The following is a 24,680-nucleotide window of genomic DNA, read 5'->3' as shown; positions in this document are numbered from 1 at the left end:
AAAGTCCACGAAGACTGCATGAATGTCGAGCTTTGGACTGCTGTTAAGTGCCTCATGCCAGGTCTGAAGAATCTGAATCAGAGCTGTGACAGTTGAGCGCTTCGGTAAGAAGCCATGCTGGGATTGTGACAGGGATCTCACAGTTTGCGTTTTGAAAGACAGCCGGTTAGTGATAATGGCATCAATATATATATATATATATAATGGCAAGACTCACAACGCACGCCAAGGCACACGGTAGCATCTACTACACACACACTGCAATTGCAACCAGACGTTTGACTGAAAATGTGAGACAACGTCCGGCGTTGCGAAGATTCAGGGCATCCAATTGGAAATAATGCTGAAATAATTTCATGGGAAATTCATTGTTCTAGAGATCACCATAAGCGATATGTTCCACAGGGCAACGGGCGCAGCCTTCCTGTTATGTCATCTTTATTCGATGGAAACGTGTTAGGACTTTTATCAAGTCGTGAGCAGAATGGATGCCAAGGGCCCAAGACAGTTAACATTGGGCAGCTGAATCTAGAACTATCTACTATCACTGCATTTGCTATTTGCTATCAAGCCTGTTTCATCTCCATTCCAAACAAACAAACAAACAAACAAAAACAAACAAACGAATTAACAAACTGCAGGTAATGTTAGTGCTTTTATTCCAGAATTCAAACAGTGGCTTGTATTTATGCTACAACACTCGTAGTGTAACAATTGCATAGAACTCCACCTCACTATACAGTCTTCTATTTACAGTGATGAACCAGTTTATTTTTACACAGGCAAACACCTGAAGTACAAGATGTGGGATAAAAAAATCTTTTACTAGCTGATGTACAATTCATCTAGTTCTGATGGATACACACCCAACACATTACTGTACAACGGCAGAATTCTTCAAAAAGTCACTTTGTACAATTTTCTTTACACCTTCACCATTTCAAGGCACAAAAATGTTAAAGAGGATCTTCTGATTCCAGAATATAGACCTCTATTGTACAAATGATAAAGAGCAGTGCATTGCATATGATCAATTCATGTGCATTTCAACAGGAGAAGTTCAGATCAGTGCAGATCTGTAGAGGTCAGGACAGTTGTTAGTGCACGTTCATCCTCTGCATCCTGGCCTGGATCTCCACGGCTCTCCTGTAGTCCTGGATGGCGTCCTGTGTACGGGACAGCTTCCCGCGTACGTCCGCTCTCCGCTTGTACACCAGCGCGTCATCAGGCTGCAGGGACAGGGCTGGAGGGAAAAATCATCACATTTATAAATCTATTTACTATCAAATTGCATAGGTCTGATAGGAAATCTGCCAACTAACCTGAAAAAACAAACAAACAAACTTATTTTCAGATCAAGAATGTTTCCAAGCACCCCACAAAAGAAAAACACAATTCTAACCAAATTTACCACGCTTGATTTAGATAATAAGGTGGTGGTCACAGCAAGAAACCAGTATACTAGTACACTCGTACACATACTGGTACAATGTAAACTTCTCAGTAGGAACAATAGACTGCAAGTACTCACACAACAGCTTATTCTACACAACAGCCTTTTTCTCATTCTACACAACAGCCTTTTGCTTATTCTACACAACAGCCATTTGCAGATGGAAGAAAAAGGTTATATGCAACAGGATGTAAACTTGAAGATTTGGCACAGATGCACTGTTGGTTATCGCTGAACCATTCTAGCTATTGTATGCAGTTTCCAGCATGAGAAAGATCACAGAACAGTAGTCACAGTCTCCTACTCACCCTGTGTGTAGTCCTTCTCAGCCTTGTCATACTGTTTCAGGCCAGCGTACAGGTTCCCCCTGTTGAAGTACACGTGGGCCGAGTAGGGACTGAGCTGGGCGGCCATCTTGAAATCTTCAAGGGCACCTTTGGTGTCTTTCAACATCACCTTGAAACAAACAACAAAAAACATATATTTTCCTCTTGTCTTAGCCTATTGTGTATTGTTTCGTAGATATGCCACTCCTCCCTACAAAACAGCCTCAAAAAGAGCTTTAAATTGGGCTGAAAGATGTTTGCCAAAAAGTATCTATATATAAATATCATTATGCCATACAATTACTATTAGATAATACATTCATAGCATTAAGGATAGTATGGTAGATAACACGTTCCAGTGAAAAACTAGCCATTTTCAGGTATTTTGGTTTGCACGGATCAAAAGTTTACTTTGAAGTACTTCAGTTCACCCACCTTTGTGATGGCTCTGTTGAGATGGGCAGACTCGTCCTTAGGGTTACACTGAACAGCCTTGTCAAAGAAGTCCTTTGCCTACAAATGGTAAAAATGAGTTACATTTTGGTCATTTAGGTCTCAACAGTTAAACATTTCAAGCAACAGGCTTTCATAAACAAGGGTATATATTGCAGAATTCCGAAATACAGTAACTATTGTATATGCAACTGCAATGTTGAACTTTACATTTCACCCATTCTCTCCATAAAATTCTCTTAAAAACATGTAATAGTATTCACAACTGAGAAATTCAAAGTTAATAACCATTCCTAAACTGGTTCTGACCTGTAGGAACTGCCTCATGTGGAAGTACAGGTTAGCAGCATTGAAGTAGGCGAGGGAGAAGGTTGGGTCCAGCTGCAGGGCAGACTTGTAGTCCTTGATGGCGTTGGTGTAATCATCCATGAACTGCAAAATGACAACACAATATCAGTGCACCTTGAACAGGGACAGCGGGTGCCACTATCTCAGACCTGTTTGTGATTGTGTCTTGTCACGTGACAATGTCTATCAACCGTCACGTGACAACAAAACTCCAAGATGAGATCTACCGGGTTGATAAAGGGACAGAGTGTGTCTCGAAAGCTTCCCAAGCTTATGAACTTTAGTTGTGTGGATATGTTGTATAAATTTCTGTCAAAACAGTAGTGGGGAAACTGCTGAAATCTTTCCACTAATTATTAAAATGAAATTATCATAACCTTACATTGATCAAAAGTGATCAGCTCTTTGACTGAAAGCCTGTAATCTCAACAACTGCACCCTACATATAGTGCCAACTCAGTTGCTCGTCCTGTACATGAAGCAACAGGTTAACCCAGCATCATTCATTTTACTAGACTCTTGTACTATTAACCATGACCTTGACACTGGAACCTTATCTATTGACCTTGACTTATGGCTCAAGGTAAAATAACAGTCCAGTGTTGACCAGTCAGTGCTACCAGACTGGTAAGGAATTAAGGTGACTATCCTATGCATCAGCATGCAGTGCAGCTGTACGTGTATGGTCATCTGCATGAATTATTGCCAATCTGTTGCTAATATAGATAGCAAGATTGAGGTTTCTATAAGAAATTAAGACAAATTGCTTTTATGTCGTGGTTTTTACATGTGTTTCTTTTATTGTATTTGTAGCTGCCATGCTTTCTTTTTGTTGTTTCTTTTTGCAAAAAGTAATAAAGAATGATTGAAAAAAAAAAAAAGGAAATTAAGACAAAATCAAGCCACATGCATCCATGAAAATAAATCCGAGGGTCTGTACAGTAGACCAGGTATGAAAAGATGCCTGTCTCAACTGTTTTACCCCTACCTGGTTGATGACACCCCTGTTTGTGTACAGTTCTGCTGATGGTCCTATCTTGACGGCATTGTTGATGTCCACCCAGGCTGCGTACGTGTTGCTCATCTGGAGGTTCACCACGGCACGTCCCTCCAGAGCAGGTTTGAACTTGGGCGACATGTCCACCGCGGCAGTGAACTGTCTCCACGCCTGCATGAACTTCCCAAAGACCTGGAGGGGTCAAATGTACAGAAAATCTACTTAAGTATACGTTTTTTATGTTCCAAAAAAGGATCTAGCGAGACTATTAGAATCTTGCAATCACATCATCGTCTCATACAATTTGTAGTTCTCGTCAAAATACATAGCATTCTAAGTACAATTGTTCCAGCAAATAGTTTAAACTTTAAAAGATATGGCAAGCAAGGATGATTTTGTATGCAGCATCCGGATTTTCATCTGAGGGATCTCACTTTTCTTGGAATCAAATTGTTAGCAGTCAACAAAACAGCATGGGAAAGCTCTACCATTAAGACTACAGCTTCATTCTTTGGTCTACAAGAATGCTACAGTAATCCCAAATCCTTGGCATGTTTGATTCTACAGGCCAGAGATACAGTGTACAGGGTCACAGAATGTTGAAATCACAACAACTCAGTTAAAGCTTACAAGAAGGAGAACAGCAGAACATGACATTGAATTGAATCCTTGCCTGTAAATTGTATGCCAGGTTCACTCTGGCCGCCACATTGGTAGGATCCAGTCTGAGAGCATGTTCATAGTCTTTCCTCGCCATGATGATCCCTTCCTCATGTCCGTAGTCCATGTAAACATTCCCCCTGCCAATGTACGCGTCAATGAAGAAGGGGTCGACCTGGATGGCCTGGGAGAAACTGTCCACAGCATTCTCCAACTTGTCCAACTTGTGACGACACAGACCAACTGTGTGGCACAGCTTCGGGTCTTTTACATCAACCTGATGGGGGTAAAAAAACAACACTCATATTTGTATCTGAGAGGCAAATACACCTACAATATGGCTTAGATTTGAACACAATATCTTCTTATCAGTTCAATTTTTTATGGTATTGAAAGTAAGATTTAACCAACAACTAGTTTTAAGCCTATAATCAGTCTAAAACTAGAGTTTATGTCTCTTTGTTACGCCTTGTTTATAAAGACTGATTCTTAAGTGCAAAGCATGTGTTAAGTTATACTTTATCTGTGTTTCTATTTTCTAGATATCACCAAAGGTATCCAGTTTACCTGGGATGCTGCCATGAAGTCTTGTAGAGCATTCCTGTAGTCCTTCTGCTCGAAGTACAGCAGGCCTCGGTTGATCAGCACCTATCAGTCAAAGAATAATATTCATAAATCACCACAGACAAACCAAACAGCATGGGGGAAACATAAACTACTGACCAAGTCCTCAGGGGGTAGAGAAAAAGGTGACCTTGAACATCTGACAAGATTTGGATAGGATGTTAAATGGAGGTCCTGTGTTCGGGGAGAGCCACATCCCACGCACATTAGAGAACCCACCACACTTATCGAAAAGGGGACCTTCCTGGTGTGAGTGGATCAAACTTACAGACTTGTCTCCGGGTAGACATCTTGAAAAGGTGATAGTCAAATATTATGTCAATCCTTCCACAAATGTGGTAAATCTAAATAAATAATTAAAAAAATAAATAAAAAAAGAGATTCTGACCTTGAGATTTTTCTCCTCCAGCAGCAGAACTATCCCATAATCCTGCAGGGCCTTCTCAAAGTCCTTCATCTCGTGGTAGCAGACCGCCCGGTTGAAGTATGCTAATGAGCAGGTGCGGTCGATGGAGGCAGCCTTAGACAGGTCCTTCACTGCAAGCTTGTAGGTCTTCACGTAGTACTTCAGCGCACCTCTAAAATAAACAAAAATTCAGTCAGTATTGACTACACACAAATTACAAAAGGCCTCATAAAAGAAGGCTTAATGTAAATTTCCCTTGGATAAATATATCTATTCATTCCATGAAGTATGTACATGTAAAAAAACTTGACTATAAGATCTGACCTGTAGAGATACGCCCTGACACTGTTAGGCTGGAGTTTAATGGCCTCATTACAGTTCATAATGGCCTTGGTGTAACGTCCCTTCATACCGTAGTACGCCGCACGGCTCAGGAAAGCCTGTAACAACATACAGTGATGATACAGTATTAACAGTAACATTTGACTGGCAATGTTATAAATTGAATGCACACAGACAGAACATACATGTAGATGCATAGTTTACACACTTTTCTTGCAAATGTGTGTGAACATTTGAAGACATCATACAAACCTGGAAGATATAAGGATCCAGCGCCAGCGCCCTGTTGAAGTCCTGGATCCCCTTTGACTGCTTCAGCCTTAATCTGGTCAGACCTCGCTGGTAGTATGCTTCAGCATAGGAGGGGTTCACCTGAAGGGACAACAGAGTTATAATAAACGTCACATGGTACAGTTCACATTTGTCACTGATGTACTTTTTAAGTGAACTTTATGGTTTTCATATTATATGCCTTTGTAACAATTAAGGTGCAAGATGATTAGCAGATTTAAAGGGCAAATATGAAATGATCAATAGTTAGCAATGACCTAACATTGTGTAAAACAGAGATAAACCCAAACCTTTAGAGCATTGTTGAAGGCCTCTAGTGCATCCATGTACTGGAACAGCTCCAGGTGAGACAGGCCCAGGTAATAGTACACCTCTGCTGCCTCCTACAGGGGTAAAACAACACACATAGGTCATCATACTATCTGTGACTGATGTTGTACAGCCAGTACTGTTACATTATTCATGTACAGTAGTCCTTGCTGATACATGTATCCTAAACGATACCAACAAGTTGTGACAGTCTTCCAAAACTTCAGTAGTTTCTGTTTACAGTGTTGAACACTCAGTATAGTATGTGTGTTTAAGCAGTATACTTCCATGGTGCTGAACCCTACTAAGGGGATGTGTGCTTGGTGCTGAACACTATTGTCATTAGAGGATGTATGTTTGAGCAGGGTACTGTGCATGGTGCTGACCACTACTTAGAGGATGTGTGGCTACACAGGGTACTCTCCATGGTGCTGAACACAAGTAGTAAGTGTGTTCCAGCAGGGTACTGTCCTTGGTGCTGAAGCCTAACTAGGGTATTTGTGTTTGAGCAGGGTACTGTCCATGGTGCTGAACACTAAGTAGTAGATGTGTGTTTGAGCAGGGTACTGTCCGTGGTGCTGAAGACTGCTTAGAGGATGTGTGGCTACACAGGGTACTCTCCATGGTGCTGAACACAAGTAGTAAGTGTGTTTCAGCAGGGTACTGTCCTTGGTGCTGAAGCCTAACTAGGGTATTTGTGTTAGAACAAATACTGTCCATGGTACTGAACTTTGAATAAAAGATTGTGAGTGTTTTATATTTAATTGCTGTGGTTGATAACAACATTCTACATCACACTCTTTACCTCTGGCATGACCTGAGATTCCTCCTTTGTAGCAATGTTAGGATGGAAAAGAGCAAAAACCTTTTAAAAAATACATTCTGCCCTTTACATGTTACACAATGAATATGAAAAGACAGAAGTGGAGAAATAAAGTAAACTAGGTTACAACACAAGTCAATGGTTATTAAGACATGACACAGTAAACTAGGTAATGTAGGTATCTTTACCTCATCAGATAGCTCCTCCTTTGTGTTGTTAGCAGATAGGGTTAGATAATCAGTCAGTGATTGGGACAGATATGTAGCATAGTGATGATACAGGTGCATCATCTATTAGTATTATCATCATAGGTGAAACAATAACAGTAGAAAAGAACAAGAAGTATTTATTAATGCACAAGTCATAAGAATGTACACATTTTAGTGCACTTTTCCATCTATCTAAACTAAAAACTATATTTCATTATTTATGACTGTTGATCTATTCTATGAGTGCATCTCTAACCAACCAAATTTCATTGTGTAAGGAGACCACATACATACCCAGGGCATGGGTTGTTTTGCCTGCCAGGGAGTAAGCAGCTGGATAGCACGCTTGTATGTCCCAACAGCCTCCTCAAACTGCTTGGCCTTCATCTGAGGTGAGAAATAGAAAATTACAATTTGCAGCTGATAGAAAATTGCAACTTGCAGAAAAATTGCAGACTTTGGTTTGAAATTTCAACTAAAACCTGCAATATGTGTGGTATGGAGAGTGCCATGTCACAACCACATATATAAACATTGTTAGAGAGAATTCAAGAGACCATGTCTGAATGATGTGCCATGGTCTTGCTCTTACCTGAGTTTTTCCCAGCAGTGTGTACATCTGGGGAGAAGGCTTGACCCTACAGGCCTGTGCCAAGGTCTCTTACCTGAGTTTTGCCCAGCAGTGTGTACATCTGAGGTGAAGGCTTGACCCTACAGGCCTGAGCCATGATCTCTTACCTGAGTTTTGCCCAGCAGTGTGTACATCTGAGGTGAAGGCTTGACCCTACAGGCCTGGGCCATGGTCTCTTACCTGAGTTTTGCCCAGCAGTGTGTACATCTGAGGTGAAGGCTTGACCCTACAGGCCTGAGCCATGATCTCTTACCTGAGTTTTGCCCAGCAGTGTGTACATCTGGGGAGAAGGCTTGACCCTACAGGCCTGAGCCATGGTCTCTTACCTGAGTTTTGCCCAGCAGTGTGTACATCTGTGGAGAAGGCTTGACCCTACAGGCCTGAGCCATGGTCTCCACAGCCTTGTCATGCTGCTTCAGGAAGGACTGCACCACGGCCTGCTGAGTAGACGATGCCCCCAGACCATCCTTCAGCTCGGAGGCGTGCCGGACACAGAAGCTGGCCAGTTCCAGGTTCTTCATCTGCAGCAGGAGCTGACCACGCCGCATGTAGTAATGCTGGACGTCCGGCCGCAGGTGGATGGCACGGGTGATGTCCAGTAGGGCCTGCTTTCTCTGTTAGTAATAATGGAACCATTCTTATAACTGTACAGACAACACTTTAAATCTTTGTTTCATATTGATTAATGCTACCATCTGATAACACTTTTTTATGATAAGCATTTTACATAGTAAATGTGTGCTTATTTTCTTTGAAGAAAATCATGGCATATTCTTTCATTACGTGGTTGTATGAAGTGTTTTACAGGAATCACACCAAAACCAATGCATGTAAATGTCGCCCACAAAATCAAGTTTGCAAGGCCTAAATCAAAGCAAGGACGTTATGAAACCAAGGATGTTATATACCGTTCATGATAAAACCTACTGATATGTGAGACACACAATTGCCACCTGTACTCTTACCTTGTGTATTTTGTGGTAGGCCTCTGACCTACAGATGTAGGCCCTGATGTAGGTGGGGTCAGTTTTGATGGCCTGCGTGAAGCGGCCGATGGCCTTGAAGTAGTTCTCCAGCTGGTGCAGGAAGATGAGGCCCAGGTTGACGTGGGCGCACGCCAGGTTCCTGTCCAGCTTCAGGGCGTGCTCGAAGTCTGAGATGGCATCTGTCCACCTCTGTAGGGCCGGGACAGGGGCAGGAAAGGTAAATATTAGGGTACAAGTTGTTTTTACTGACTACAACATTAACACGCCAGGTTCCTGTCCAGCTTCAGGGCGTGCTCAAAGTCGGAGATGGCATCTGTCCACCTCTGTAGGGCCAGGGCAGGGGCAAAGAAGATAAACATCAGGGTACAAGTTTTATCTGCTAACTAAAACATTACCTAAGAAATGCTTCATGCGAAAATGTCACACTAAATGACTAATATGCTCATTAAACTTTTCTGTATCAATCCTTTCATTTCCAAAACATGATCACATCAGGGACATGCCAGTTGCAGTCACTATAAAGCTAACTCTACACAGTGGCCTAATCATCTTGATACATCAAAATCCTAAAATGTTACTGATTCAGTTGTTTCTCTCTTCAAAGTAGCAAGCTGATTGTCCTAAGAGGTGGAAAGATAGTTATGTACAAATGTAAGAATTGACAATGCAATCTTAGAGCTCTTTCAAACAGAATTAAGCAAGTCCTTCACAGTTATTGTAGCAGTTCCTTCTCTCCCACAAAAACACTCACACCCACCTCCATGTCAGTATACAGTATGCCCCTGTGGAGGATGGCCTTGACGTTGTCTTCTGAGTCGTCCAGCAGAATGGAGACACTTAAGTCCTGCAGAGCCTTCTTCGGGTGCACCTTCCTCAGGAGACACCCCCGGTGGTAGAACGCTATGGCATTGTTGGGGTCCAGATGGATCGCTGCAGACAGGTCCTCAACAGCCTGGGATGGAAGGAATAGTGATGTGTGTCAGAATGCAGCATAGGAATTAGAGTTCAAACATGAGTGCCTCCGAGCAATTTTAAAACTAACTGCAGAGTGAATGCTGGAGGCTTTGATGGATTATGCAAGGATTTCATACTGGTATTTATACCTTTCTCAAAGGGCTATATACTAGTAAACATCAAATTTCTGTTCCCTTTCTACTTTAACTGCAAAAGACCAGGAATCAGAGGATTAATCACTGTGGACCTATATAACTTCACACAACACAGTGGAAAACACCAACAACTGAGCCAATACATACACTGCTGTAGTGTCCCTGTTGAGCGTACGCCCTCCCACGGTACGTCCTGGCTATGGCGTTGTTGGGTTCCTGCTGCAGCAGGGCTGTGAAGTCGTTGACAGCTCCGATCCAGTTCCCGTTGTTGAAGTAGTAGAGGCCGTGCTTCATGACGGCCTCCGTGCGGCTGGGCATGAGGCGGGTCGCCTGGGCAAAGTCCTCCAGCGCCAGCAACATGTCTCCCTTCTTCTCATACATCTCAGCTCTGGGGTAGGGAAAAGGGAGAGATTTATCTATACAAGCTTTTCATTTGATATCATCTGCACCATGACTAGCGTACAGCTATAGTCCACAGCAAGATGCTAGTACTTAATTTAATTACCTGCCAACATGGTTGTCAGGGGATTGAAATTATGATTAGTACGACATCAATAAAAAGCCTCCTGTATACAAGGCAAAAGCTGTGCAGCTGATTTCAGGACCTTAAGACACAAAAAATATAAAATCACAGAATTGTCCTATACAAAACTGTTTCATTTGGGACATGATTGTGATTGTTGTACGAACACGCAATTAACATATAATTTTTGAATACTAAAAAAAACACTTAAAAAGTAGATATCTTGTATTGAAATACATTTTGTATTGTGAACCAATTGAAATATACAGTCTTCATTTAATCAGAGACAACTGCCTGACCTGTAATAATAAGCCTCATGATCATCCGGCTGGAGCTTGATGGCCTGTGTGTAGTTCACGATGGCTGACGTGTAGTCGTCCTGCTTCCTGTACACTTCCGCCCGGGACCGGTACGCACCCACGTGTTTCTTGTTATGCTTTAGTATGAAGTTCAAGTCCTCAATAGCAGCAGCTGGCTTCTCCTGCACCAGCATGAGCAGGTGTCTGTGCCAGTAGGCATCCAACAGCTTTGGCTCAAGGAGTATCGCCTTACTCAGGTCATACTCTGCCTTCTTCAGCAGCCCCAGCTTGCGGTTTATCGCTCCCCTCCGGCACAAGTCAAACGCCGTCTCTCCTTCCCTCTCTATTCTCTCTGTGAGTTGTCTGGCTTCATCCTGAAGTGCTTCTACTAGTTCTCTGTCTTCCTCGTTTTCTCCTATTGGCTCTATACTCTCTATAGCATCAGCAGTGATGGCGGGTGCTGTGGTAGGCTTCCTTTCTGTGTCCAGCTCACTGACCACACTGGACATATCAGACCAGCCGTCCTCACTGGATGGGAACACTTCATCGAACCATTCGTTCCAGATGTCCCGTACCCATTCCCTTACATCCGCATTGCCAGGCATCTTTCTATCACTGGAATACTGCAGAAAGGTGGGAATGTTGGCGACACTTCCGCGGGTCCCGGATCTGACGTGTGGAGGTACACGCAGCATTCGCTCCACCGGCATGTCCAGCTTGGGGAGGGATGTGGACCTCTTCAGAGTATGGTGTGTGGTCAGCAGCTCCTTCTGCAGAAAAACATAATTATGTGGATTCTGTCAAACCAGACCACAATGTCTAGACAGTGACTTGTCAAAAGAAAATCAATCTAAAGGAATGAATGTCTATGACAGTTGAAACAGAGCTATGAACAAAGCTGGTGTGTTACGCCGAATGGCGTTATACCGGCTAATAGTATATAGATACAGATACAGAACATTCAGACAAAACTTCAATCTTGTCATCCTGTCTAGTTATGAACATCTCAAGCATGTAGTTTATCTTCACATAAATTGCACATAGAAATAAAGATTTCACACAGTATCACAAAACCTCCCCACAATGTCACATTTGTCTTGGTTCTTGTAAGGAACCTACCTGTATCTCCAGTGCCTTCTCCAACCCAATGGTCTTCTTGCCAGGTTTCTTCTTCTTCTTCTTTGGGTAGATGATGTACTTCATCCCCGCCTCCCGGGCCAGCTCGGCAGGAGTGGGTTTGGGGGGTTTGATGATGAACGATTTCTGCTGTACCAGCTCCTTCCCAGGGGAGCTGACTGAGGTGGTAGGTAAAGCTGCTGTGTCTGCTGCCTGAGTTTTCCAACATCAAAAAAACATAACTCTAATAAATTATTCTCATCTTCTCCTGACAAAAGCTGAAACTGGTCAGTCTTTGATGATGGCTCAAAAAACAGCTGACATCACAAGTTTAATGTTGACTCTTTACTCCTTTATGAAAATCCCAACTAGGGATTTTCATGAATTAATTGATAATAATTCAACACGTAGCGATAAAATACTGTAAATGCATTTAATTTCGCGGGGATTCAATTTCGCGGTAGCGGCAAAATGGACATTTCACGGTGGATTTAATTTCGCGGTAGCACCATCCCGCGAAATTCAATGCATTTTCAGCACTGCACTGTAGTCACGAACTGCCGTGTAAAACCCGGCGCCTCTACAAACCGCCAGTCGGAAAACACTTGCTGGTTACCCGGTAAGGGTCCTATACAGACGGATAGAACAGTTTCCATGCTTTTGACTTGTTCTTGCGTGAGCCACTGTTACTGATCTAATCGTATCTACCCTCTCAATATGTAATAGTATACAGTAGTACGACCTTTGTATCATGGTGAACATACTGTACAGTACTGTAATACAGTTGGTCGTATAGTGAAAAAATTACATGTGTGTCTTCAGTCAAGACTTCACCGTAGTAAGTATGTCAAACATTTCATTATACAGTGACAAAGACAGTAGTAGTATGTACATGGAGCGGAAAAGGGGCACCTTAGGCGGCGCCAGCAGACGAAATATTCGCGGTGGATTTAATTTCGCGGTGAAGCGGCCGCCGCGAAAACCGCGAATATTAATCCACCGCGAATATTTCTGCATTTACAGTAAGCAGTGTTGGTAGTAATGTAGGAGGAGTAGGATGTTAACTTCCACACAGACACTGGGCATTTACAATCAAGCTCAAAGCAAATAATGTCATTTTTTCCCTACTTACATCAACACAGCATTGATGTACGGTAAGTGCCTTCTGTAAGACTAATAACATAAGACACAAGGTGCACTAGAATACACTCAGATACCATAGGGGATCTCACCTCTTCCTCTGAGACCTTAGCAGGAGCCAGCCCTCTGGAGGCCTTCAGCTCCGATATCTTCTGTGCCTGGTACTTCAGCTCCTTGATGCTGGTGTCAAAGTCCGCAGGGGCAGAGAACGTCTCCTCCCCCTCCTCGTACAGCTGAGGGGCGGACTGGGCCCTTCTCCGTCTCACCACCGCAGGGGTGAAGATCTCATCGTCGTCCAACTCCCGAGTCTTCATGTAGAACATTTCTGAAGTAAAGGAGGCCTCTGATACCTCTTCTGTGGACAAGCAAAGTGTAGCAATAAGGTTAGAAAACAGTGGCAGTCTCACAGATTTTCAAACAAGTTTCTGCAGTAAGCAAAAATGTGATCTTCACTCTACCAAAACCCGTTAGCATGCTTTAAAATGTCTAGTTCTGAGGCCACTGTAACACAGCAACAAAGTTTGGCCATATTTGTTGATCAACAGAAAGTTGCCTGAGAATTGCACATATTTTTTCCTTGAAAATTTATACAGTCACATTGAATTGTTCATCCGCCTATGTATGTTGACTGATAATAAAAATTGCATGTTGACTGTACTCAGTGGGCTGATCAATATTTCTTCTGGCTGACAGGAACGTAAGCATTACAGTCCATTCCAGTAGCATGCATCTCAGGGGAACAACAACATCTCAAACCCTCCACTGTCTGGTCCAACAGTGGGGTTCCAAACAATGCCTACTATCACCCACCAAATCACAGAGACAGCTTACCATCCCTAGTCTTGGTAGTCAGCCCGGAGGCTGGCGTTGGTGCGAGCGACTCTTCGGCCCTCTCCGGGGACGGCTGGCCTCCCCGCAGATCCCACTCCAGCTGCAGGCGGGCGAGCTTCGTCAGGTCCGTCGCAGACGGGTGTTTGTGTCTCAGCAGTCTGGAATAGCAATCATGACAACTTTCGAAATGTCCGGAAGTAAATATCCGTTTTTATCCAGTTGTAGAGATTGAATTGTATTTGAATATTGCTTACCTGGATGTCTAACCTTCATAAACAAATCATGACAACTGATCATGAGAAGGCAAACGGCTTTGGACGAAAGTACAACAGCTTCAGAACAGGACACAAAGATTCTTCATGTATGAAGGCTATGATGAAAGATGCATGTTGATAGAAGTAGCAGATAGAATCTCTAATGTACTTACATACAAAGATCACTTGGGAAAGCCAGAATAAGAGAGAATACACGATAATGTTACTGTTATACAGTAGGTCTTGAAACTTTTGCAGTGGTTTTATGTGGTGACTGCTTCCCTGCAAACTTGAAACTGGTATTTCCATTACTGTACATTTTGAATGAATAGATGAACTTTATTGCTCATCAATTGTACAGGATACAACGTAAGTCAACAACTAAATACAGATAAAGACCAAAAAAGTACTATCCAAAACATTATAAGGGTTGCAGCACTGTCGCGTGATTTTATGTGACTATACGCTCCCATGAAATTAAATCACTGTAAACATAAGGCATTTACAGTAGTCAATGCATTTCTAATAGCTGTTTGATCATTTACAGGGCTCGAAAATCATTTTTGTGATTAGGTGCACTGGTGCACCCAGTTTAATGGGTGCACCAAAAACATTTTGGGTGCACCACTTAAAAGTAATAACCTAATATAATAAAACTGAGTTACAAGCTATCAAATTCTTAAACAAGTACCATGACAGACATTTCTATTATCTTTCTAACACTTAGATATCAAGAATATGATGTATACTAGTATACTTTGATATCTTTACATACATAAACCTAAGAAAATATTTGGGTGCACAGCAGAACAAAATTGGGTGCACATCTCCAATTTTGGGTGCACCCAGTATTTCAAGCCCTGATTTATCAACAGCATTTCACTTGGAACACCACACAGGAAGATGTACATGCCAAAAAGCTCACCTTTCTCTCTGCAGCCTCTCCTCTGGGTCCTCCTCCTCCTCCTCTTCCTCCTCCTCCTCAGTCTCCTCCTCAGAGAACTCCATCAGACTGCTCTTCTCAGGACTGATGGTTCCTGCCGTCACCTCGGGGATGTAGTCAGGACACACCCGGCTACGGATGTAGGACGGGGGCAGGTCCAGTTTGGGCGGGGCAGGGGTCCAGTACAGCCTGGGGGAACACAATAATCATTAAACATCGATATAAAAAATGTGTTTATCTATAATTGTTTACCTCAGGATCAATGGCCCATGCACACATACTCAACACATACAGATATTGAAACATCTAAATAAAAAGAACGACAATGACTATAGGTATGTACAGTAACTACATAAAAATGGCGTTATCAAGAGGCTTCTCATGGTAGTTGTTCCAGATGACAGTAGTGGAACCAACAGTATTGTTGCTAACAGCATGCACATTTCTTACTTGTAATAATATATTCATATTATCATTATGCAGGGTCAATGAAATAAAACATCATCAGCTTTGATGTTTTCTTTCATTGATAAAAATGCCAAATGGATTACCTTGAGATGTCTTCTTTGATGTCCATCTTTGTCCCGTCAATAGATAGATCTGGTCCCTCGAGCTGTCCAACAAAGAAATATTGGTGTTATCACAGTGCCATTGTCAAGGCTCACACAAGATTCACTCTTTACTTTAAAAAATGGTGCTTCAAATGATGGCACATCATGTTATAATTTGAGCCATGTATTCTACATAGAAAGCTTATCAAATGTCAGACTGGCCTACCATCTCCTGTGCCAGAGCCTTCCACCCCTCCAGGTCCAGAGGTTGTTGTGATGGCTGAAGTTTCTCCATCACCCGCTGTGCTGCGGCCTCGATCCTGTCGGCATTATCCGCATCACGTACAGTAGTAGTGACGGACGGCGCCACACCGCTGTCTTCTGATGTCTCACTCAACGTCTGGGAATAAGATTTTCAAAGGTATTATACTTTATAGAAATGGTCTGATTAAATATTTGGTGTTGAAAGAAATCAGTCACAATGACTTTTTCTTTGCCAGAAAAGTACAATGGAATTCATCTGGGCTGTGAAATCTGCTCACACAGTCTGCTATTTAGAGAAGGAACATTACAGGACAAATAATGGTGGGGAGGTCAAGTGCAATCTTGCTTTGTGAACTATGTCTTTTATCTGTTGTTCAATCACATTTTCTTTTACCTGAAAAAAATTGTTGTTCTTAATTTCATAGGATTCTGAACTTCCCATGCAAATTTGCCAAGTCAAATTTTTCACATTCTAGTCTTTGTTCACCATGTTGTAACAGCTACTGAACAAACCTCGTCTGAGTAGTACTCTGGCTGGAAGAACTTGGACCAGGTGTGGTGAAACCTGCTGATGTTCCTGAGGTGGGGGGGCAGGACTGCCGCTGGGACAGACGTGCAGAAGTGGTGGATGGTGTGGGAGCTGTCACGCACTCTGGGCTGGACCTCCTGGATAGGAGAAAAAGGCACACAACATTCAATATAGAGACCAAGACTGGTAACTAATCAAAACCCACTTTGACAAAACCATTTTCACCAAGCAAAAATAGACAAATAGCTTTGTCTTGTTGCTTGAAACACATCTGAAACAGAATGGTCTCAGACATATTTTGTTTTCTTTACGTGTGAAATGCAACTCCAGTGACATTTTGATAAACATAGAGCTTTTAAAATCATACTCCTTTATAAATCATACACAGGAATCATACCATTGAGATATAAGAAAGGTTTAAAAAAAAGTTCAAAGCTGACCAGAGTTGTACCATACAAAACCCTGAATGTGTGACTCCCTCCCACCTTTGGTGCTGTGTCCTCCTGTGGTGCCCTGAGTGCTGAGAAGGATACAGACTGTGTGAGTGGCAGGACAGGGCGGGTGGGGACGGTGACCTGGGCAGGTCTGACGTCCAACACGCTCCATTTCTCCGACAGCTCCACAGGAAGTCCCTCCATGTTCACCACATCCTCGTGGGTCACCTCTACCGGCGCTGTGAAATCCTGACAGAAAGAGACAGGGTCAAAAATTAAGATAAAGTTTCTTCTAATGGAGGGAGCTGTGAAGTCCTGATAGTAGGAGACATGGTTACAACTTACGCTGAACGAAGTTTCTTTTGTTCTTTTGTTCAAAAGTAAAATTCACTGTGCTGCTGTTTAGACTGCAATTGTTCAGATGATGTACAGTAAGAATTTTTGTGGAGTGTGCTTTTTACTATTTGATATTGTGCACAAAATTCGCTGATTTTAACATGGTCAATATTCACCGAATGAGGCCATATATGGTGCACAATACCAGCAATTGCTGCCTGTGCTCCACTCATATTGTATTGTGGCAATCCAATGCAAATCAAATCAAATTTAAAAATTCCTTGGGGAAGATTTCAATGTAAGTTTGAGTTTAACAAATGTTCTACCTTCCAGGCCTGAGCTAGTTCTGCGGGTGAGATTTCGTCTGGTGCTTGTTCCTCCACCCTGAGCTCAGGAAAGCTGACCTCGCTAACTGATGGGGCTGCTGTGCTGACTTCAGTGCTCACAAACGGAGGGGGAGGGGGGAGGGGGGACCTGGCATCAGCACCTGCCATGGGGGTGGGCTCAGCAACTTCAATGGTGGGGACCAACTATAGGAAAGGAACAAGAGAAAATTTATTTTCAATACATGAGGTGGCAAAGAGAAAATAAGACACTTGGATCATAAATATCACAAATATTGACATGTCATATGAATATTTAACCCAACTGTGAACTCTCAGTCTGCTTAATCAATTAATTGTCCGTACATGTAGGACTTAGTAGTTTCCTTAATACATGACAAAATACCTACATTTTTGTAAATCAAAGTTAACGTCTTTTTCACCTTACACACACATCTTACAGATAGCATATTTCTATTGATTAAGGCTAAAAAGTTATGGAACATAACAAAAAATAGGCTTTAAATTATCTAGACTAATGTCTCCAAATGCATGCACAGATTTCATACCTTTTTCTCCTCTTCCCCTTCTTCTGGTTCCTCCATTTCTCCCTCACTCTCTCCTTCCTCCTCATCCTCACTCTCTCCTTCATCTACTTCCTGGAAATAAATATCATAAAAACTGTCAGCAACTGCTTTAAAGAAAATGTAGATTGATCTGTCACTCACAGAGTAATAGGATAATGTGGATTCACTTTTATCGCGAGGTAACCTATATCTGTTGTATTCAAAATTTTAGTATTAGACATATCAAGTCGTTGGATGTTGGTTTCAAATTGCAATGTATTTGAAATATTGCAGTTTGAGACCACTGTCTGTTGACTTGAAATCCCCAAGTACTTTTGTTTTGAATACAACGGATATAGGTTACCCTGCAAATAAAGGTGAACTAGCATTATAAACAGTACCATGTGTAAATACAAATAGATAAACAATATTTCTTTAGTCTGTGTAACACAAACTCTGCTGTCCAGGGCTGTAACTGGCCCCTCCCCGCGGGGGCCGCCGGATGTTGGGCGGGCTGCTATAAGCGAGATTTAATCAGGCTAATATTTCTTGACTTGCCTGTGTTTGTTCCCCCTGTTCCTCCTCAGCATCCTTGGTGAGTGTTGTCTCCACTCCCAGCTCACTCAGCACGGCGCTGGCTCGAGCCATCACCCGCTCCATGATCTCCTGGATCTTCCTGTCAGCCTCGGTCTTCACTGGTGCAGCTCTGGGGAACAACGTTAGAAGTATTAGCATAATGGGTTCTAGCCAGCGTCCATCCTTCCGTCCTTGATGGAATTTTGCTGCTGGACAAAAATTCTGCCCATTCTGTCCTCTTTGATGGCCAAAAATCGGCATGTAAAGATATCAATTGAACCAAGCTGAGTCTTGCCCCTCAAAATAAAGGAAACAGCATTTCAGAGGGTCTAGATTTCAAAATTTTTCGGGGAGCATACACCTGGACCCCAAGGATCGTCACACCTTTGACAGGATTTCCATTCAAAATCCAGGGGACGGGAAAAAAAATTCAGGCTAAAACACTGATATAGACCCTCACAGACTGGAAAGACGTCTGTTGAGAGACAAATGGAATGGATCATCAGAAAGTGCAACTTTGCTTGGTGTTATCCACTTGGACTACAACACAATGGGATGTCCTGAATGTGTTTGGGGCTTTAGCCTAGTACACTTCTGTTTTCAGCTTTGCCCACTTCCAACGGGTTGCTGCCTCGCAAAGTAGCAACAACTGTGAAGAAAGCAAAACCTGAAACAGATACGTACCAGACTAGAACAAACTTTCTCATAAAAAAGTATAAACATATATTTCATTCTATTTCGAACAAATATTTCACCTTCCGCCCTTAGAGGTGGCTCTTAAGGTGGCAATAATCTCATCCACAGATCGCTCAGCCTTTTCAGGTGTTTCTGCTTTTTTCTCCTCCTCTGTAGATTTGGACCTGCCCGACCCCCTCCTGGCCTTGTAGAGTGGTTCGGTCCCAGGAGAGGCCAGCGCTTCAGCTTCAGCCAGCAACTCCTTCATGGACTTCTGGGATGTTGCAGAATCTGCACTGCCTGGAGACAAGATTGGAATTTAGGTTTAGTTTTTTAAGTATTACCATTGGCAAGCTAGGATGGGAGACAAGAAACAAATATGCAATTATGATAATAACATGAAGATAAGTTCTATATTCCTGCAAGGAGGCAGCCACTTGAAGCAAACAAAGTTCACAATACTGGGTAGCATCTTCCATTTTCAACTTGTCATCTTGCTCTGTCACTTTGTTATTATTTTCTTGGAACAGACCCTAGCTTGCTGATGCAAAAATGTACAGTTCTATACTGTATCATATTGTAGATAGCCAGTGCACAGTTTAGGGAAGTAATATTTTCTTTGAAATAAACCAAAAACAAAATGTGATAATCCATTGTGAATTCCATAAACGTAACCATCAGATACATGTGTGACAACCGTCAGTCATCCCAAGGATTTGCAGCTAACCTGGTTTGATCTTCTCCTCTTCGCCAGACCTGACCCTGGGGGTGACCCTCCTCCTGGGGAGTGGGGACGGCTCCCCCTCCATCACAACATCATCCGCAAACCCCACCCTGGACTGGGGTTTGCTCCTCAGCGTCAGCAGCTCTTCCTCTTCTGAAGAACTGTCTGCTTCATCTACAAGAAAAATGAACATGGTGTTTCTATGATGTAACGTGGCATTGTGTGTTTCACCAACCATTAATTTACATGTACATCACAATAGATGGAATACGTTGATGAAGATTAGACATCCAAATAATAAGATATGATGGAATAACTGAAATAGATGGAATATCTGAAATAGAACACTGAAATAACATTACTGAATACAACTAATCAATCATCAGAAATGATTGTTTACTTCTCATGCTTCTAATTCTATAGCCATGCCAGGCAAAAGCCACAGTCATAGAAGAATCTAGCCATTTATTCTTACATAATAAGTTCCTTATGTAAGACAGTTGGTACCATGTGACTCTTACCTTCCTCATCTGACTCTCCGATGACCTTTGCCCTTGTAGGTGTCCGTTGTGGGGAGGACCTGGCCGTGGTGGAGGACTTCATACTTGTTGTCTTGCTTGTACCACTCTTAGCCACAGTCTTCCTCCGCAGCTTGGCTCCTTTGTCTACATTAATGAAAACAGTGGCATGTTAGACACATTTCATAGGAAATGACGTATTCTATAAAGTTTGTGAGGTTGCCTTGTGTTCAAACTCGTAATGGAAACTACAAAGGCTCAAATACCTTAACTCATTCCAGAAAATTGTGGTGATTTGAATACCTGGAGTTTTGGGAGGTGATTTTGGAGGTCTCGGTGTGGGGCTGCCGCTGGCTATAGACTTGGGTCTGGCAGGTGGTTTGGATCTGGCTGAGAATGGTACTGGTCCTGTTGTGCCAGCTGCACTGGCGATGGCTGGTTTGGTACCAGGTTTGCCGATAGGGGTCTCCGTGGTTCCTTCTTCTGTGGACTCCATAAACTCATACTTGGGCTGCAAGTTCAAAACATTACACATAATTTGTCACAACACATAACATTTAACATAATTTGCATAAACTGTCAACAGATGGAACTGGGAGAAATATATGGGATACAACTTTAGAATATTTTTTTTGTCAATATCATTAACAGATGGAATTGGGAGAAAGGTATGCATTTTTTTAGTCAACAGTTTGTACAATTTTTGTCTCTCATTTGCCTTCCAATAATATACTGAAAAACCTGAGCAATTCAATTTCTGCAGCAACACGATATAGGAAAATTAAATACCCTTGGTTTCAACTTAGATTGGAAAGAATAAAGTATAATATTGTGTTGATGATGGTTAGACATTCAGCTAAGGGGAAAATCATTTAAAGATAATCTAATCTCTACAACTAGACACAATTTGTACATTTGAGAGGCATGATACTGTCAAGTATGATTTCTGACAAGGGCAGTTTCATTGCAAGCAAGACAAAATATTGAACTGTACCTCGATGGTGACCTCTGTGGTTGGTGTGGGAGCAGGCAGAGAGATCTCCCTCAGTGGAGGGACGGCAGGCTTGCCTTCCATCAGAACAGCCAGACCTTCCACTTCAGTACTAAAGACAGGGAAGGTTTTCACAGGAAAGGAGTTATCATCATGTCATAGAATTTCAAATGATCAAAGAGAATGACTGATACCTAACCAATTATGTATTTATATGCAACAATGTCATTGTACTGACACACTATCAAGAAATAATCCATTGTTTCATTCTTTATATAACCCAACTCTTGTTGACTTTAAAAGCATAACACAGTCTAACTATATCATTATATGAAGGACAGTTATAATTGAAGAGTATCGTATAACAACTGAAAGCATGATCAAAACAGAACATGCTTTTATCAATGAATATTTTTTCATAACAGGACATATCATTAATAATTAAAGATACCATATATACACATTGTGAAAAGTAAAGACGATTAAACACATTGATATCCAACATGATATCAGTGATGAACAAGTTATTGAATATTTCACCAACAGTCAAAGTATTATCATCAATAGGTATAAACCATTGCACAGTTTTAACACTTAAATGAATGAATGCTCTAGCAGCACTATTGAGTAATCAACCCTAACAGGCAACAATGAACCAATTGAACATGAACAGTCTCTGTTGACTAAGAGTCACCTAAACTCCATCTCCCCTGCCTGTCTGCACCTGACCTGACTCTGATGTCTGATCTGTCTCTGCTTCTGCCTAAGTCAGATGGGAAACTGACAATAAACCTGTTTCTCTTTTCTAACTACATGCACCTACATCCTGAGAGCCAAGGGAATAGTAAAATGTAATCTCTTAACCGGCTAATTGCTACCTGGCACAAGATACAAGACTTGCTACCTGGCACAAGATACAGGATTGAGGAACAATATGACATGCTGAAGACATATGATATAAGAATGATCATTTAGGCTAAGACTATTAATACTAATAATGTCAAACAGTTGTCTTGCTTGTTCTGCCATTTTCTTACCATGAGACTTCACAGAAAAGCAGCAACAATAGTCCATATTGAAATATTGTGCTTAGTTACATACAACTGATTACTAGTACCCTATGAGATCAGCTTGGTTAAATCCAATATGTACAAAACCTGGAAATTGGGACAACTATTTATGTTGCATAGGTATGCCGATAGTAAAGAATGACACAACAGTTTTGGTACCTTTGCCTGGAAGGAAGAACTCCCATGGAAGTGACTCTGGGCCTCTTCATGTCTGTGGGGTGGTGTCCAAAGAAGTGAGTTAGTTATCTTCAAAGAGCTTCAAAGAGACATGCAACAATGAACCTACCATACAGGGAAATTGTACCCAAAAAAAAAGAAGAAATATGATGAAAACACTTTGTGTGTACCATGTTACGAGAAAAAAAATCAATCACAGATATTTAACCCACAGGCTCAGGTTCTCATATTCATAAGTATGAAAAGACATAAAGCGATCTGGCAATCCACTTGATACATGTACACATACCTCCCACAAACACAACCTCTTCCTTGTTGTATGGGTACTTCCTAGTTTTCTGTGATGGAGGAGGCACTTCAAACTTCTCCAGGGGGTTATAGGTGGACATGGTGACAGGGGGCTCCTGAAAGGATGGCTGGACAGGAATGTAGAAAACACTTCAACTCAAATACATGCAATGAGACAGACCAGATCCCTAGCAACTCTATACAAACTCATTAGGACTGAGATAACAGGAACTTGATATTTACAACTACTTCATAACCTGCAGTCAGAATAATCCCTATAGTCTAGACTGTCTTATATTACTAGTACACAAAGTTATCCAAAAAAATTCACATACACGTTGTGTATCATGTAGCATATTTGGGTTTATTCAATATATTATGGAACCAATACCCATTGTAATGCACTGGTATAGACAGAGATACAGAAAATGACGCAGTTACTAGTAATACTTAGGTCATACAAAATCGTCTAAAACCAAGTTAACAATAGAAACCTTTTGAACCAATAATGGGAAGATAATGATAGAGTAAATAATTGATTTTCTTATGGTGTGGTGACATTACAGATTGGAATTGTTTCAATACCTCTCTGGAGATGATCTTCTCTGTGAGCTCATCATGAAAGATTGGATCACTTCTCTTGATGGGTGGCTGTTTTCTATCTGGTACAAACCTGGGAGTCAGCTTGCTGCAAGACAATTAAGTGACATGAGAGAAAATCATTGACATTGACAAAAATCAAGGAGTGCAGCCAAATCTTCTTGTTTTCAATATTCTAATTTCCCTTACTACCTTTCAGCTTAAGGACAATCTTTTTTTTATGCAGAATGAATACCAACAAACATTATACACAGTTCAGACAGCATACTGTAAATTCCTTTAACTTTGTGATCATTTTATTTTGCAGTAAGGAAAAAATGAAGTGTAAGCGGCAGTATCAAGTTTGCAATTACATGTAGCACTTTAATCACTGTGCAGTATTAAATGGAAACACTGGTTTCAAGTTGTGAGGTGTCATTGCAAAAACCAGAAATAAAACCACTGTAGAAATTATAAGAATTACAGTAGTTGGTATTGGGTGTCCAAATTTATCTATATCTACATAGGCCATATGTAGGGGCCTTCAGGGGCAATGTGTGTGTGTGTGTGAGGGGGGTGGTGGTCCCTGGCTAAGGGGGGCAGGCTCTCTGCCTGGCATGGAAAGACTCAACTGTGCCAGGCAGGGCGTTTCATTGTGTAATTGTGCAAGGGAAGAAGTATACTTGTATGTGTCTATACAAATTGTTTGTACTAACATGACTGCCTCCGTCTCCTCGTCCAAAGGCTGTTGTTTTGCTGCTGCCTTAAGAGCCCTGATCTCTGCGATGGACTTCCTCTCCAGGTCGGCCAGCTCCTTCTTAAGGGCCAGCTCCTGTTGGAAGTTGGGGCCATGGCGGAAGAACCGACTTCTCTGCTCCGCTTGTGTTAAGAAATCCCTGTTGGACAAAAGTGTAAGAGTTATAATATTAAAGATTTTAATATTTACAAGCCTACAGGCATGAATACGATTTGAATTTCACACAGAGGCAAAGCAATAGCTATTGAT

The 24,680-nt window shown here is 41.8% G+C and overlaps 1 protein-coding gene across 1 annotated transcript; it reads right to left on the bottom strand.

Moving 5' to 3' along the window:
• Nucleotides 1-644: 644 nt before the first annotated feature.
• On the bottom strand, nucleotides 645-23,228 carry LOC118419198. Its single transcript, XM_035825540.1, has 35 exons — nucleotides 23,097-23,228; nucleotides 22,790-22,841; nucleotides 21,564-21,672; nucleotides 20,873-21,080; nucleotides 20,573-20,716; nucleotides 20,055-20,225; nucleotides 19,408-19,627; nucleotides 18,635-18,782; nucleotides 18,080-18,169; nucleotides 17,514-17,717; nucleotides 16,903-17,100; nucleotides 16,402-16,554; nucleotides 15,851-16,024; nucleotides 15,625-15,686; nucleotides 15,056-15,262; nucleotides 13,877-14,034; nucleotides 13,138-13,400; nucleotides 11,909-12,118; nucleotides 10,790-11,559; nucleotides 10,115-10,355; nucleotides 9,616-9,810; nucleotides 8,838-9,047; nucleotides 8,199-8,486; nucleotides 7,536-7,628; nucleotides 6,191-6,283; nucleotides 5,862-5,981; nucleotides 5,592-5,707; nucleotides 5,250-5,439; nucleotides 4,805-4,885; nucleotides 4,251-4,514; nucleotides 3,569-3,769; nucleotides 2,542-2,664; nucleotides 2,215-2,292; nucleotides 1,762-1,909; nucleotides 645-1,243 (listed from the first exon to the last, which is right to left on the bottom strand). The coding sequence occupies exons 1-35, from the start codon at nucleotides 23,194-23,196 to the stop codon at nucleotides 1,098-1,100; spliced, it is 6,228 nt and encodes a 2,075-aa protein (XP_035681433.1). The 5' UTR covers nucleotides 23,197-23,228; the 3' UTR covers nucleotides 645-1,097.
• Nucleotides 23,229-24,680: the final 1,452 nt, after the last annotated feature.

This window comes from Branchiostoma floridae, chromosome 7 (genome assembly GCF_000003815.2).
Source record: "Branchiostoma floridae strain S238N-H82 chromosome 7, Bfl_VNyyK, whole genome shotgun sequence".
Classification (NCBI taxonomy): Eukaryota; Metazoa; Chordata; class Leptocardii; order Amphioxiformes; family Branchiostomatidae; genus Branchiostoma; species Branchiostoma floridae.
The sequence above is the reverse complement of the archived record's forward strand: the minus strand, read 5'-3'. Positions and strand labels throughout refer to the sequence as shown.

Bases quoted from the DNA above. Each gene is read 5' to 3' on its own strand.
- LOC118419198 (XM_035825540.1), bottom strand. From the start codon at position 23,196: ATGTCCACCTATAACCCCCTGGAGAAGTTTGAAGTGCCTCCTCCATCA. The intron at 19,628-20,054 runs GTTAGCTGCAAA...TCTTGTCTCCAG, and splicing joins AGAGGAGAAGATCAAACCAG to GCAGTGCAGATTCTGCAACA. The intron at 5,982-6,190 runs GTTTGGGTTTAT...TTGTCCCTTCAG, and splicing joins CCTTCAACAATGCTCTAAAG to GTGAACCCCTCCTATGCTGA.